Source organism: Helicoverpa zea, chromosome 3, assembly GCF_022581195.2.
Source record: "Helicoverpa zea isolate HzStark_Cry1AcR chromosome 3, ilHelZeax1.1, whole genome shotgun sequence".
In the NCBI taxonomy this organism is placed as follows: Eukaryota; Metazoa; Arthropoda; class Insecta; order Lepidoptera; family Noctuidae; genus Helicoverpa; species Helicoverpa zea.
In genome coordinates, this window is record NC_061454.1 from 1615902 (window position 1) to 1631705 (window position 15804).

General features: G+C 37.6%; 1 protein-coding gene across 1 annotated transcript in view; it reads right to left on the minus strand.

Moving 5' to 3' along the window:
* Positions 1-4688: 4688 nt before the first annotated feature.
* Positions 4689-15804, minus strand: part of LOC124646085 (adenylate kinase isoenzyme 5) — a 47542-nt gene continuing 36426 nt past the window's right edge. Inside the window, exons 6-12 of the mRNA XM_047186126.1 lie at positions 14311-14607; positions 11623-11753; positions 10949-11168; positions 10353-10517; positions 9771-9888; positions 8352-8494; positions 4689-7574 (exon numbers count right to left, since the gene is read on the minus strand). Of these exons, the coding sequence (XP_047042082.1) occupies positions 7455-7574; positions 8352-8494; positions 9771-9888; positions 10353-10517; positions 10949-11168; positions 11623-11753; positions 14311-14607 (1194 nt within the window). The 3' untranslated portion in view covers positions 4689-7454. The remainder of the gene's footprint in view (positions 7575-8351; positions 8495-9770; positions 9889-10352; positions 10518-10948; positions 11169-11622; positions 11754-14310; positions 14608-15804) is intronic.

Consider the following 15804-nt stretch of genomic DNA (forward strand, 5'->3'; position numbering starts at 1 on the left):
TTACGTTGTGTTAAAAGTTATTTTTTGTTTATTGTAGGGTTTAGCGTTTTTAACCTTTTGTCATAATAATTGCGTGCTTTTTTTGGGTCGGGGGTTTTTAAAATTTATAATTTAATTTTATTTCATGCTTTTTGAAGGAGCTCCTTAATTTTTCCTTCTTTAATTTAATTTCTTTTATTTTAAGATGGGGTCGCTATATGCGATCTCGGCCAAAAGAAGCTGTTTAACAATCCTCATGACAAACCAGCTCTGGGAGAATGCACAGATTGAGAAACAACAAAGATTAACCTTTGGTCATTCTAGATTTTCAGCAAAAATATAAATCGGTTTATCCGTTTCATTCCGGGGTGAATTTCCCGGGACCAAAAATTGCGTGGCATCGATGAAATCGGTACTAGAAATCATTGTTATAATATTCATATATTTTTTTCTAAGAAGGTGAAATAGTAATCTATGTGTAGCACTAAATATTTTGTTAATAGGATTAATTGGTTCTCCAAAAAAAAAAAAAAAAACCTCAAAATCTTTCATTGCCGTGTTTGTCCACACGTCACCTTGATGTGTACTAGACCTTATTGATGAAAATGTATTAGTTATTTATATTAAAACCTACTTTTATTTGATTCGTGAATAGTTAAAGTATTGTTACGGAATACATTTATTCAAATATTTAAACAATACAACAAATGGTAAATAAAAAATAGTTTGTCTCAGAACTATCATTCATCGCCATGTCCTAAACATATTTGAGAATATAGCTTTTCCTAAGGGTTTGCGTCCCTCCCGCTATGCGCTAAATGTTGCATATTAGTGGACGTCAAGTGTTCGACGTGGAATGACGTGTGCACGTGCCTGCGTTTTTGCGCCATAAATGAAAGTATTCAATTTTTTTATTACTGGACATTTTTTCTCTCATCGCCGTGGATAGGTCTAACTTCTGTTTGAATAAGTTTGTCCTCTTAATTGATCATTCGGTACAATGCCATTTATCTTATGTTTATTTGTGATGTGTTAATTACTGTGAATTATTAACAGATTTTTGGTTTTTTGATGTTTTAGCCTTGATATTCATCGCCGCGCTCTCATTTCCGTGGTTTCCGTGGTCAAAATTTGCTATGGCAATGAAAAAAAATACACGGCAATGAAGAAATTTTCATCGCCATGCCTTGTAAAACAATTTCGTTTCATTGCCGTGGCCACATGTTTCATTACCGTGACTTATGTTTTCATCGCCACGGCATGATTAGGATAAAAAAACAATTTGTACTATATACAGTCAACTACAAAAAGATACTACAGTCAAATTATAAACATAATAATGGATTGATTCTTTCTAGAAAGCCAAGATGCCTAAACCGAAACTATCGGGAGAGGAGAGAAAGGAAAGAAAAAATTGTCTGAAAAAAAACGACGTGAAAAGTTCTTTCATTGCCATGGACGCACGTTTAATTGCCGTGTATGCATGTTTCATTGCTGTGGCATGAAAATTTTAATCTTGTGTATCTCGTTAGATTTTTAAGCTATCTACTAGATATTAAGTAAGAATACATATCTTATCTAAAACTTAAATAAACACTACTTTTTCTTGTTCTAAAGTTGAAGAATAAAAAATCCACGGAAATGAAAATTTTATTGGACCTGTTGAAATTCACCCTCCGGCATTCCAGGGTTTCATCCGCCACATCCCATTTCCAGCATCAGGTTCTCGTCAATCAGAAACATGAAGAGAACTCGTCAAGACAAATTCAACGAGCCCAAACTCGATGGGTTTACTAAACGGCAGTTCAGGGTTACGTCTCCTATCTTCGTGTCCTAACAGCAGACCAGCTCAGTGGTTCCAGAAGACATTAGTATTTCAAATTTCAGATCCCACATATGCTTGCAAGTAAACTGAGCGTGTAACATTCCTATCACACCTAACAAACGAGCTGATGACCTTGAAGACCTGAACCGATTTCCACCAAACATAGCTAAGAACACTCCCGAATGACATTCCTTTCAAACAAAAAAAACCGCATTACAATCGGATCATCCGTTTGGGAGCTACGATGCCACATACACACACACACACACACACACAGACACGTCAAACTTATAACACCCCGTCGTTTTTGCGTGGGGGGTTAAAAAGTTCTAGAAAAAAAGTCCGTGACAGAATATGCCTATCTGTAAATAAACGGTTAGCTCACTATAACGTTTTTTATGCTTATCTTTGTTCTCAAAAACTGCATTATTTGCGAGGTGTTTTTAAACGGTTTTATTTTTAACCCCCGACGCAAAAACGACGGGGTGTTATAAGTTTGACGTGTCTGTGTGTGTGTGTGCGTGTGTGAGTGTGTGTGTGTGTGACATCGTAGCTCCGAAACGGATGATCCGATTGTAATGCGGTTTTTTTTGTTTGAAAGGAATGTCATTCGGGAGTGTTCTTAGCTATGTTTGGTGGAAATCGGTTCAGGTCTTCAAGGTCATCAGCTCGTTTGTTAGGTGTGATAGGAATGTTACATGCTCAGTTTAGCTTCTGCTTCTGCTGTTAGGACACGAAGATAGGAGACGTAACCCTGAACTGCCTCTTAGTAAAAAACCCATCGAGTTTGGGCTCGTTGAATTTGTCTTGACGAGTTCTCTTCATGTTTTTGATTGACGAGAACCTGATGCTGTAAATGGAATGTGGCGGATGAAACCCTGGAATGCCGGAATGAAACGGATAAAACGATTTATATTTTTGCTTAAAATCTAGAATGACCAAAGGTTAATCTTTGTTGTTTCTCAATCTGTGCAATTCTCCCAGAGCCAGTTTGTCATGAGGATTGTTAAACAGCTTCTTTTGGCCGAGATCGCATATAGCGACCCCATCTTAAAATAAAAGAAATTAAATGAAAGAAGGAAAAATTAAGGAGCTCCTTCAAAAAGCATGAAATAAAATAATATTATAAATTTAAAAAAACCCCCGAACCAAAAAAAGCACGCAATTATTATGACAAAAGGTTAAAAACGCTAAACCCTATAAAAAGCAAAAAATCACTTTTAACACAACGCAAGTACCAACTAAAGCATGTCAGACTAAACTAAATTTTTTCGTGTCGGGGAACCGCTTTTTACCTTTAAAAATACTTACATAAATCAAATGATACCTACCTAATTATAACATTCTTATAAAAAAAAACACGTATCTAAACAAAATTATATAAAAAGTTATAAGAAGTATATGTAATGTAGTAGTATATAATTACTTCTAACGTTAGGCTAATAAATTAGAGCGGTCCCCCGACACGACAAAATTTAGTTTAGTCTGACATGCTTTAGTTGGTACTTACGTAGTGTTAAAAGTTATTTTCGTCACAAATATTTAATTTACAACAAAATTGTCTATTACATGGTTCGATTTAAATGTATATCTTAGAAGAAAAGCTGCGCACTGCGCAGCCTAGGACTACTGAACCGATTTGGGAAATCCTCTCACTGTTGGGAAGCTCCATTATCCCCCTGTCTCAGAAACTATAAAGTAATACAATCTTGAAGGGACGTACATTCTTTATAGAGGGAAGACATGTACATAACGAAATACACAGGGGAGAACATGAGAGTTTTGTAAGGAAATACATAAGGCAGTTCATAAAGTGTACATAAGGAAATACATAGGGGAGTACATTGAGTGTACATAAGGAAATAAATAGGGGAGTACATAGAGTGTACATAAGGAAATACATAGGGGAGTATATAGAGTGTACCTAAGGAAATACATAGGGGAGTACATAGAGTGTACATAAGGAAATACATAGGGGAGTACATAGAGTGTACATAAGGAAATGCATAGGGGAGTACATAGAGTGTACATAAGGAAATACATAGGGGAGTACATAGAGTGTACATAAGGAAATACATAGGGGAGTACATAGAGAGTACATTAGGAAATACATAGGGGAGTACATAGATTGTACATAAGGAAATTCACAGGGGAGTACATAGAGTGTACATAAGGAAATAGATAGGGGAGTACATAGAGTGTATATAAGGAAATACATAGGGGAGTACATAGAGTGTATATAAGGAAATACATAGGGGAGTACATAGAGAGTACATTAGGAAATACATAGGGGAGTACATAGATTGTACATAAGGAAATTCACAGGGGAGTACATAGAGTGTACATAAGGAAATAGATAGGGGAGTACATAGAGTGTATATAAGGAAATACATAGGGGAGTACATAGAGAGTACATACGGAAATAAATAAGGGAGTACATAGAGTGTACATAAGGAAATACATAGGGGAGTATATAGAGTGTACATAAGGAAATACATAGGGGAGTACATAGAGTGTATATAAGGAAATACATAGGGGAGTACATAGAGTGTATATAAGGAAATACATAGGGGAGTACATAGAGTGTACATAAGGAAATACATAGGGGAGTACATAGAGTGTATATAAGGAAATACATAGGGGAGTACATAGAGTGTATATAAGGAAATTCATAGGGGAGTACATAGAGTGTATATAAGGAAATACATAGGGGAGTACATAGAGTGTATATAAGGAAATACATAGGGGAGTACATAGAGTGTATATAAGGAAATACATAGGGGAGTACATAGAGTGTATATAAGGAAATACATAGGGGATACTAATAAATTGTATGCGGCCGAAGTCGCGGGCGACCGCTAGGAAACTCAAATAAAACTCGATGTTACAAAAGTGTGCTTATTTATTTTATGATGGTAAATAAGACGTCTACTAACACATTAGTTTAGTAATTAATGTAATTTAACAAAATTATATCAGAACTGAAGTGATTATGGATTTTTTACATTGATTTTTTTTAAATAAATGTAAATATCTAACTTATAAACTTCTCTATTAACAAACATAAAAACAATTTCATAACGAAGGTTATAAATTATTAATTTAAAATAATAATATAATTATAATAAAATCTCCAATTATACAGAACCTTCTGTTCAACTCTTTTTTGTGCGCCATATTTTTATATAAGAACTTGGGGACATCCTCCAAAATCTTTGAAAGGAGAAAACAATAATTTATGGAACAATAATTAATCTGGAGCACGTAAGTATAAGCCTTTTAACTTAACAAATCCATGAAAAAATACTTAAAATGGTAGCAGATTTTCTTCAAATTAAGTACCTTTAAACTTGCAGATAATAATATGACTTTTACCCAAATGTCAACATGACATTTAGTTTCGAACGGCCATTTTTCAAGCCATCTTTGTCACTTCGTCGTGCGCTTTAGCGTCAAAAATATTATTAATCATTTTCTTTTCATATGAATATTCTAACATAAATGTATAAATATTCAAATTTTTTCACGATTATGACATTTCATATAAAAAGTGCTCGATAAAGTTACTAGTGAAAATATTATCTATCTACAATAAATATATTCTAAATATTTTTCTATTTACTAAATCTAAGTTGGCCCCTTTAGTGATACTAACTACGTGACTTAGTCTAACTAAGTTATAGACTAACTAAATCTATATTTTGTACGTGTGTGTGTGATGCACGCTATATTTTGTAAAAAAGCAAACTTGCTATCAACTTTTTTTGGGTATTTAACCATTTGAATATCCAGGTTTTCGAGAAGAATGTCAATAGTTTTTTAGATTTTCAATCTTGAATTGATCTTCTCATCATCTTCTTGTCCTTTTGGAATACTTCTCAACCATGTCAAAAGCGGGGTGCGTTCGTACATTTGACATTTACAGCGTTTTCACACGAGCGGATTTTAAGCTAATTTTTTTAACGTGCGACACATTTCGCGCGATAAAAAACCGCTCAGAAAATCCGCTAGACTGTAAACGCTGTTGAACTTCGATGACTCGTTGTTACGATTGGACCATAGAAGTCTCAATTTGATTAAATATTGAGAACAAGTTTGCTTTCAAAGATTCGATAAAAAAAACTAATTAGTACTTAAATTTTAATTAAAATAAACTAAACGTAGGTAATTACACCAAAGTTGATATAACGTGTAATATTTTTTTCATTTAAACAATTTGTTGTTTTAAAAAGATTTTTCTTAGAAACTAAATATTATAGTAACTACAGTATGTTTTTTTTAAATAGCTCTAAAAATAGCTACGGATCTTAAACTAAGGCACTTCTTACAATATGTGTGTGCGTCATTTTTACAAAATATTTTGGATATAAAATATATTATAATAAATAAACGTGTTTTATATCTTATACTTTTGTGCTGACTATAACTGAATTTGATTTGTCGACTTCATGGCTGACCAGTGACCGGCCATTTTGGATTTTGTGGTCCGTTATTCTTCGAATAAGTATATTGTTTGTTACTGAATTAAAAATACATAACTGACTGTTATGGTCCGTTTCATCTGTTATTGATCAAGTCTCTGATAGTCTATTAGGAAGTCTAGCCTAGCCTAGCTAGTCTAGCTGACTTATAGACTATTACTTTTGGTTTCACAGGTCTCGGATAGCAGTGTTTGGCAGAAATTATAAGCAGCGTTTATCTGGCACATAGTGGCAAATAGCATTAACTATCAGATGAATTACTTTATCAGTAACAAGTGAACTCGGGCCTCAAAGTTCAACGTTTTATTAATGTCATTTTTTAATATTTCAGTAAAGATGTAAATTAGTGATTAACGCCGACTAAATCAAACTTAGTCAAGTCTTTTAATTTCAACTTTAAATTATTTTTCTTACAGATTAAATTCTTACTTACTTCTAAAATGTAATATAATAATAATTTATATCCCAGTTTTTTGTATGATATTCTAATGTTAAATCTAAATTTATCTTATTCGGCACTTTCACTGCTCTCGAGGAGTCCGTCTTATTGATATTTTATATCAATAGTTAGCACTGTTTGTTTGTGTGTCGTTGCTTTATCTAGTTTGTTAGTTATTTAATGCAATAGTTTAAGTAACTGGTAGATTGTAACTTAGTTTTCACCTTTTATTTCTTAGTTTGTAGTATTTTTAAGGACATACGACTTGTTGTGAAAAGCATATACTTGTTGTATGACAATGTCAACAAATAGCTAATGTAGTCATTGACATAACCAAAGTAAACCAAATAAATGAACATTAAAAAACAATTTAGTTTCATCGAATTCAATATACTGCCTTGAATGGGTATTAGTGTCCCTGTTCGGGCGCCAAAATTGACACGACAATAAGCCACATATTGACAACTAACCGTTGACAAGAGAAGTTGTTCTTTTATCTATCTCGAAATCATATATGGATTGAAATATAGCGTCTAAAAATCAATAGATTTGCCTCACTTTCTGAAAATTTAAATTGCTTAAAATGTGGCTTATTTTTGAAGAACCTCTGAAACATAACATTTACGACATAAATTATATCTGTATTTTTAACTATAATAACAGCAACTTTGCACATCATCCATTTAGCCAGCTCACTTCAGCTGACCAATCACCTGGCTAGGCAAATAGTTTAAATGTGTGTGTTCAATGTGATCTCTCCGGTGCCCTGCTCATAGAGGGCGCGAACGTCGTCGTGTGTCATCTGCGACACTGTCGGGATCTTTGACACGTTGTTCAGAAGGGGTTTTACCTGAAAAATAAATAGATAAGTTCCATAGTACCTAATATAATAAATACGAAAGTAACTTTATCCGTCTCGTCTTTGGGTCTCACGTCAAAATTAGTAAACAGATTTAAATGAGACACAGATCATGATAGTACAGTCAACTTCCGGTCAGTGGTAACAGTTTTATAGGAAAATCGTACTTATTACTATTGGGTTAAGGTGCATGACAGTTACCACCACTGTGCAGTCTCCCGTACAAGCAAATTAGTCAAATGCGTTAAGCATCTGTCAAACGTATCTTTTTTTGTAATAACACCAATATACTTCGTCGAGACTGTACAGTCTGACAGAGTACATAAGCTACTTTTTATCCCGACGTGGGAAGTAGGACCATCGTGACGCAGTTGGAAAAGAGAGGAACAGCTAGTCATTCATAAAGGTCCATAGAATTTCTTAAGAAATTTAGTAAATACTTTGATACAAGTAAGAAATATGCAGATGATATCTTTATTGGTCGATTTCAACCTCCAAAATAAAATTAAAACCAGTTCCCATCATCATCCGAGCCTTTTTTCCCAACTATGTTGGGGTCGGCTTCCAGTCTGGACCGGATGTAGCTGCGTACCAGTGCTTTACAAGGAGCGACTGCCCTATCTGATCCCCTCAACCCACCCGGGCACAGTTACCCGGGCAACCCAATACCACTTGGTTAGACTGGTGTCAGACTTACTGGCTTCTGACTACCCGTAACGACTGCCAAGGATCCAAGGGAGGAGGAGGAAAACCAGTTCCCAATCCTACCTTATTCCCAGTGATCCCAATGAACCCATTCCCCACTCCATTGTGTGCGTTCCCATTAGGCAGGGCGCCGTTGGCGTGCCCGTTGGCCAGCGCGCCGCCCATACGAGACACTGCTGTCGCCAACTGCTGCATGCTTGATACTTCTACAATAGAATATAATTAAATATAGTAAATATATAGGCTATTTAACACTGATTTATCTACAATATAGGTACTTAATATTATACAGCTGAAGAGAATGTTTGAATAAGTTAACCTTAAGAATTAATGGCCACGATTTCAAAAATTCTTTCAGTGTTAAATGGCCGCTTATAACATACCAAGTAAACAACTCAATACAATGACGCATCACCGCCAGCTCACGCACATTGCAAAGAACGTGTCACCGAGTCTTCGACAGCAACGACAACAACGGCCGCGCCGACTATATAAAGCCCAGCGGAGGCCTGCCAGATCATTCGCTAACTAGACGGATCCGAGTGCGATAGCCCCGCAGTCCACTCGTATTCAGGGGCCCGATTCTCCTAAGTTAATATTGTCAAAATCGAATAGAAATTGAATTACAGTAGCAGTTTTAACCATATCGGGCATTCTGCTACTAATATAAGACCAATCGTATTCCAACGACATTCGATTAGTTTGCGATTGGTCTGATATTTTGGTGACTTTGGTCTACACGGTAGTTTGCTCTACAATCATATTGCAATCGTAAATCATTTGCAGACAAAATGATTCATTATTGAATGACAGAAAAGGATAAAAACGTTTATTTCAAAGAAAAAATAGCGGAATGCCACATAAACTTCAATCGTAATCGAGTCGTGATTGGATCGCAGTCGAATGTGAATCGTACGTCGCTTGAGTAAAATTAGGAGAATCGGGCCCCAGTAAGCACCCTCTTATTCGATAGCCTAGCAGTCTTTAAGAGTGTGTCTAGGGAGATTAAGTTGCGATACCACGTGTCCTTCTTAATTCTCACTGTAGGATTGTAGTTACCTTATTAAAGTGCAAAGTATAACTTTTGTAAACACTGTGAAGATACAATAAATCCACACAACTACAAAAGTGCCTTTAATTCTACAACCACAACTCCTATACTCTTTAAGAAAAAATTATATAGCCTTCCTAGGCTTTAATAATGCTAATTTTTGTACGAAGAATATTTTTGAATGTTTAAATATTCAATTAAAAATTATTGTGTTAGATATAGCGTATTTATCTATCTATTAGGATCCGTGAGGTACTTCCACAGGTTGAGTCAGAAAACGTATAATCGTACAGACAGAGTCCTATTCTTAAGCGCTGTCAATTTAATCAAGTAATCAGCGTTATCTAAAGCGAAGGGTGTTTTTAAAGTAAGTACGGATTTTACACAGTACCTATGTTAGTTATATGTAGGCTAATAATGCTTGTCTATACCTTTCTTGGGCGGTTCTTGTGGGGGCATGGCGGCTAGTGCTTCAGCTTTCTCCATCTCTTCCAGCAGCACGCGGGAGAACTCCGCCTGCACTTCTGGAGAATCCGTGTCACCGTCCACCTAGAGATAGAAATAACTTATGTACCGAGAGTTGTAGAAGTGCTGGGTAGTAGTGTATTACTTTATAATGGGACAGCATTATTGATATACAGCTAACTTGAAAGATTTTAACAGTAGATATCAGGAATTGAATTAAAGTCATGTTCATTAGTGGTGAAAGCACCAGCGTCTCAAGTTGAGTGCGATGTTTCGATTTAAGAAGTACCAATGTATACGTATACTGTTGGATACCAAAAGGTTATTTACTTTATGCCAAAGACTGAGTAATGGTGAAGGAAAACATCTTGAGGAAAACTGGACTTATCACGGGTGATTAAAGCTTACTCTTTCACTGTATGAAAAGAAGCCTGTGCCATGCAGAAAAAGCTGAAGATGACGGTAATCAGGAACTCGTTTTTAAGTTAGTTTCCAATATTACTACGCCTTATCAAAATCAACAAAACAATCAAAATAAATCAACTTACAATAACCAGCCTATGATCCTGGTCCAAGCTCTTCAGCATCGGCAGGCTGAGCTCTCGGAAGACCTCGAGCCTCCTCCGGAAGGCGGCCACCGAGTCATCACGTCTGCCGCGCCCTAGTTGCAGCTTAGAGCAGTCCAGGAGCACCATGCGGGGGGATATGCGGAACTGGAATGTCAAGGGAGAGCTGGTTTTTAACGACTTTTCAAAGGGAAAGTTGTTCATTTGGAGGATGTTCAATTATTCGAGTTAATTCTTAAGGTATCCAAGCATTAAGCATTTCAATAATTCTCGGTACAGATGTCAAGTCCTGTGGAAAAACGAAAGCATTCGCTTTTGCTGAGTGAAATTCTCATCTTCCTCGATAATTGTGTTTACGAGGAAAGTAAAGTTACTGTGCAAAGTAACATTCTTATTTATCTATAGCAAATTATATGGTCATTTTTGGGACCGACTATCGAAAAGATGATCTAAGCACCCTTCCTCGAACTCAGCATACTAACATCATCGAACATGCTCTTCCTCGAAAATCCTTATTTAAGTTTACAAAGAAGATCACGTATATCCATCTTTCTTCATTAAAATTGGTATTTCCTTACCTCAGTCTGAAACTGCTCCATCTGCTCCATATCCCTAGGATAGCCATCCAGCACCAACCCATGGCCCATTCTCCCGGCGTCCCCCACAGCATTCCTCACTAACTTGCTGACTAACTCCTTGGGAGCCAGCTCACCGCCGCTGATGGCGGAGCGAGCGAGGGCCCCGTCTGATGCTGGTCTACCGCCCGCGTCTGCTAGGCTGCGGAGACGCTGGCCTAAGCTGGAGATTGGAGAAAGTTGGGTTATTGCAGGTGTTAGTTTATGGAGAAAGTACGTATAATTATTTGTGACTGAGTTCCCGAAAAGAAGGAGGTTCTCAATTCGGCGGGATATTGTATTTTTTTTTCGCTTTGATCCCGATTTGAGTGTATGTTCGTTCTTTTGCTATATCATTTGTTATGTAGGTACATATTTGAGTTTTTTACTTATTTTATCAGCATGCTAATGTATCCTGTCCACAAAGTGAAGAACCAACTTTTCTACTGACCAACCCACACCAAACAAGTTTCACCTACACTTAAAGGGCTTAAATTGCTAGGTCCTGACGAAATATTTCTAGCCTCAGATTAGCAGTGATTCCAGGCATCGGACTTATTAAATCATCCAACTGCTTGAAAGGCTCATGTTTCCGGCTTGAAAGGATCAGTAATACTTGCAGATGAGTAATCATTTACCTATAATGCGTCCATCCCTGCCGCTGCGCGACTGCTCGCTGGCAGAGCGTAGCCTTGTTACTGCCGGGGCCGCCCACCACCCACAGCAGCGGCGGCGTGGTCGTCTCTCCGCGGACTCTTATCACTTCAGGCTGAAGGGAGAAGAGAGCATTTATATAGCACTATGAAAATCTTTTCTGCTGTCACTGAACATCTTTGGCAGTCGTTACGGGTAGTCAGAAGCCAGCAAGTCTGACACCAGTCTAACCAAGGGGTATTGGGTTGCCCGGGTAACTGGGTTGAGGGGGTCAGATAGGGCAGTCGCTCCTTGTAAAGCACTGGTACTCAGCTACATCCGGTTAGACTGGAAGCCTACCCCAACATAGTTTGGGAAAAAGGCTCAGAGGAAAAAAATGAAAATCTGCCCACCCATTACTTTTAATGCTCTTACGAATATACGTGCGTCCTATTAAGATATAAGCTTCAGGCTAAGTAACCCGAAAGACACCAATCTTTCAATACCTAATCGCAAATCTGCTGGACGGCGCCATAAAAAGATGGAAATATAGCAACGATTATAATTTAAAACTAGCTTCGAGAGCAAACCTCCACCGTAGTATTTACCATAGTCTACATGCTGATGCATACAATTATTTATGGTCAAGTTTTGTGTAATTTAAAAACCAAATCAATTTTTTTAGCTAGGTTAATAGGAGTCGAATCTGAACTCATTTTAAAATATTCTCAGTTGCGACCCCGATAAAGCAACCATTAGAAGTAGCATAGAACTGTTAAATCAACAACATCGGCAAAAATAGATAAAATGCTCCGATTGTCTCCATTTACGGTGAAGGTTCTTATCAACCTTGAACAAATCACTTATAACTAACAATACTAGGACTTAAGTATGCCTAGAAAAGTACCTATAGTTCGGCCATTCAGAGAATGCGTTCCTGACACGTCGCGATTGAACTGACGACGTAACTACATTCATTGATTATTGATATAATAATGTTGTTTTAATGCTCCTCAATTGTTAAAACGGTAAACAACCAGCAAAAATATTTTTATCGTAACTGCAACGCCATTGCAAAGTTACGTCGTCAGTTCAATCGCGACGTGTCAGGAACGCATTCTCTGAATGGCCGAACTATAGAAACGCTAATATTTTTCTACAGTTTTTCTATAAACGTTGACCGAATTGACACTTAAATCGAACCATTTTTTGTGGGAAAAGACACCTGTGATACGAAATTTCAGTTTATTTTATAAGTTTAATAAAGAAAATCTACAAAACACGTGTTTAGGTCAAGGAGGTGTTCGCTCTGACCTCTTTATTTCCAAAGGTTGATAAATGCACAAAACATATTTTCTGTTTAGTCACCGCCCTTGTCTATGGAACGGTGTATTTTTTCTAAATCGTTATAATCGACAGGTCGTGGGTGGATGGTTGCGGATTCTTTGATGATAGTCTGATTTTGATAATAAGGTCCAATTTGGTACTTCATTGATCACAAGTCTCACATTGTACGACCGTGCCTCTCGTATAAATTAGCATCGCTTAGGCCCTGACTTCACCAAAGGGGAGGAAAGCAGAGAACTTTCTAGACAAATAATATCATTTCGTTATAAACCAAAACGTTTCGCCCACTACTCACTGAGCTAAGAAAAATTTTCTGTTTAAAAAGGAGATCATTCAAGTCTCGAACATTTTATACCCAAAAATGAAAGTGCCGGCCAGAAGAAAAAAATTGTATATTCTTGTAGAGAATAATGCCCTGAAGATTTTTTACTATTACAAGAATTGTCTACAATTAACCCCTAGGCTGCTATTTGACTTTGAAAATACAAAAAAGTCCCACAATGTTTGGAGCAATAGGTACATTACGGCCCCAAACTGGAGAAGTCAGCCGCTGCCTTCAAACGACTCCTGCCCGACCTGGGAAGTCATCAAATGTCCCCCCTCTCGCTATGGGGAACTCAAACTCTTACTGACTAAAACCCATCATGGGGAAACCAGGGCCGCGGTTATTCTTTCGAAGAATCCCACAGCCCCGAAAGGCCTTGTCCCCGCAAAAATATCGTAGGATTCTTGTCGAGGATGCCCTGAAGATTTTTTACTGTTATAAGGAACGTCTTTGGTTAACCCTCCGACTGCTATTTGAGTTCAAAGTGTGAGAACTGTGAATAAAAAATCTATACTTGAATGTTACGGCAAATAACGTCCACAGTATTTTTTTAACTAATCGAACGTCTACCATATACCCCCCCCCCCCCTCCTGCTACACCGAGGAGACTTACTGATTTAAACCCATCACGTTCCTTCTGATAATGTACCAGGGCCGCGGTAACTCTTTGAAACAATCTCGCAGCCCACCAAAGACGTTCCTTATAATAGTAAAAAATCTTCAGGGCATTATTCTCTACAAGAATCTACTATTTTTTTCTTCTGGCCGGCACTTTCAGTTTTGGGTACGAAATGAATGTTGTCCCTTCTCCGTATCACTCCACTTTGTTGAAGTCTGGGCCTCATACATATAGTCCTTATCTGGACCTTGAACCTTCACTGGAATGGGTGAGGTATGAGGGTCGAAAATTGCGGTCTCCCCAGTTATCCCCTAAACATCTTACATTATGCCCAATGCATAGTAGGTTCTTGTATATAACAATATACACATACATTATATATTTTTGCTACATTGTGCTTACCTTTGGCGAAACCAGTCTTTCAGAAACCTCCTTCACAGGCGCCGGCGCAGCAGGCATCACAGGCATCACCGGCAAAGCTACAGGCATCACAGCAGGTACCACGTTCTCTTCCCTCCTATTCCTATCTTGTGCAGGCGCCGGTTCTACTCCGACAATCTCTCCAGGTATACCACCAGCGCCGACTCCGACGCCGCTGACGCCGTTCATCGTGGACTGGTCTTCTGTGGTGCCCAGGATTTGGAGTACGGCGGCTCGGAAGTCTTTGTATACTTCGTCGGGGTTGCGCTCGCCGTTTACCTGAGGATTTTGATGAAGAGTTATAAGTAGAAGTATTTGGTTCCATGAGGATCTTAATTGGTTGAAATCAATAGTCTGAATAGCTTACTATTATTTTGTAAAACAAATTGAACTTTTAATAAAAAAATATAATGAATACGATGATGTACTTAATTATATCACATAGGTACTATTTTATCACGTTAAGTGGAGCATATGCCCCAACCCCGTATGCCAGTAACCAGTGATTTTTCTAAAAGAGATTCTAAAATTATACGATACTTAATATATTAGCTGGTATTAAAGACGATCAATGCCAAAGTAATAACTTTTCATAGATATAGAACGTGATATGAGTACATTCAATTACACACACACACCACAGTCAAGTCCCTTATACATTAAATTCTTGTTCCACAGTTACCAGTAATTAAGAGCAAGTTAAAGTTGCACGCCCATTGACACAGATATTTGGGCTAGTAGGTATATCATGCATCATATATGTGACCCGTTAGCTTTCGATATGAGCTTAAGAACAATTCTGATGGAGTACAACCCTTAATGATCTTGCTGCCGGATAACCCAATTTACAACAGTAAAGAAAAACTTTCAAGAAGTTACAAATCTCGGGACCAGGACCTTGGATTGGTAATTGGTAACGGGATGTATTAAAGCCAGCCAAAGTTATAATTTTATACTACTCATCATCTGCCTAGACTTTTCCAACTAAACAAATTGAGATCGGCTTCCAGTGTAACCGTATGCATCAGAGGACCAGTGTTTTACATGGAGCTACTGCCTAGCTCTTGATAACCTTCTCTACACAGTTACCCGGGCAACTTTTGGTAAGATTTGTTGCCAGACTCTCCGGCTTATGACTACCCGAATCTAGCCAATTGTAATTTTCGAAACACGGAGGAATTCGTCAAAACATAGACATCATCCACGGACCGACCGCATCAAGTGTTGCCTAACCTTATGATCAATACAACCCGCTGTTATAATCGTCGGCGAGGATATTGAGCCCTGACCTTCACCTGCGCAGAAGTGATTTATTGTACAGTGTACAGTGCGCAAAGCGATCCCCACTCTTCCGCCGAGAGCTCATTATCCGTGCCGATAACTATACTTAGCCACGAGCCAGTAAAACAGCAAAACAAATAATTCCTCATAATTCTAAAAGGCACGAGTAAAAGCCAATTCAGGTCGAAATGATAT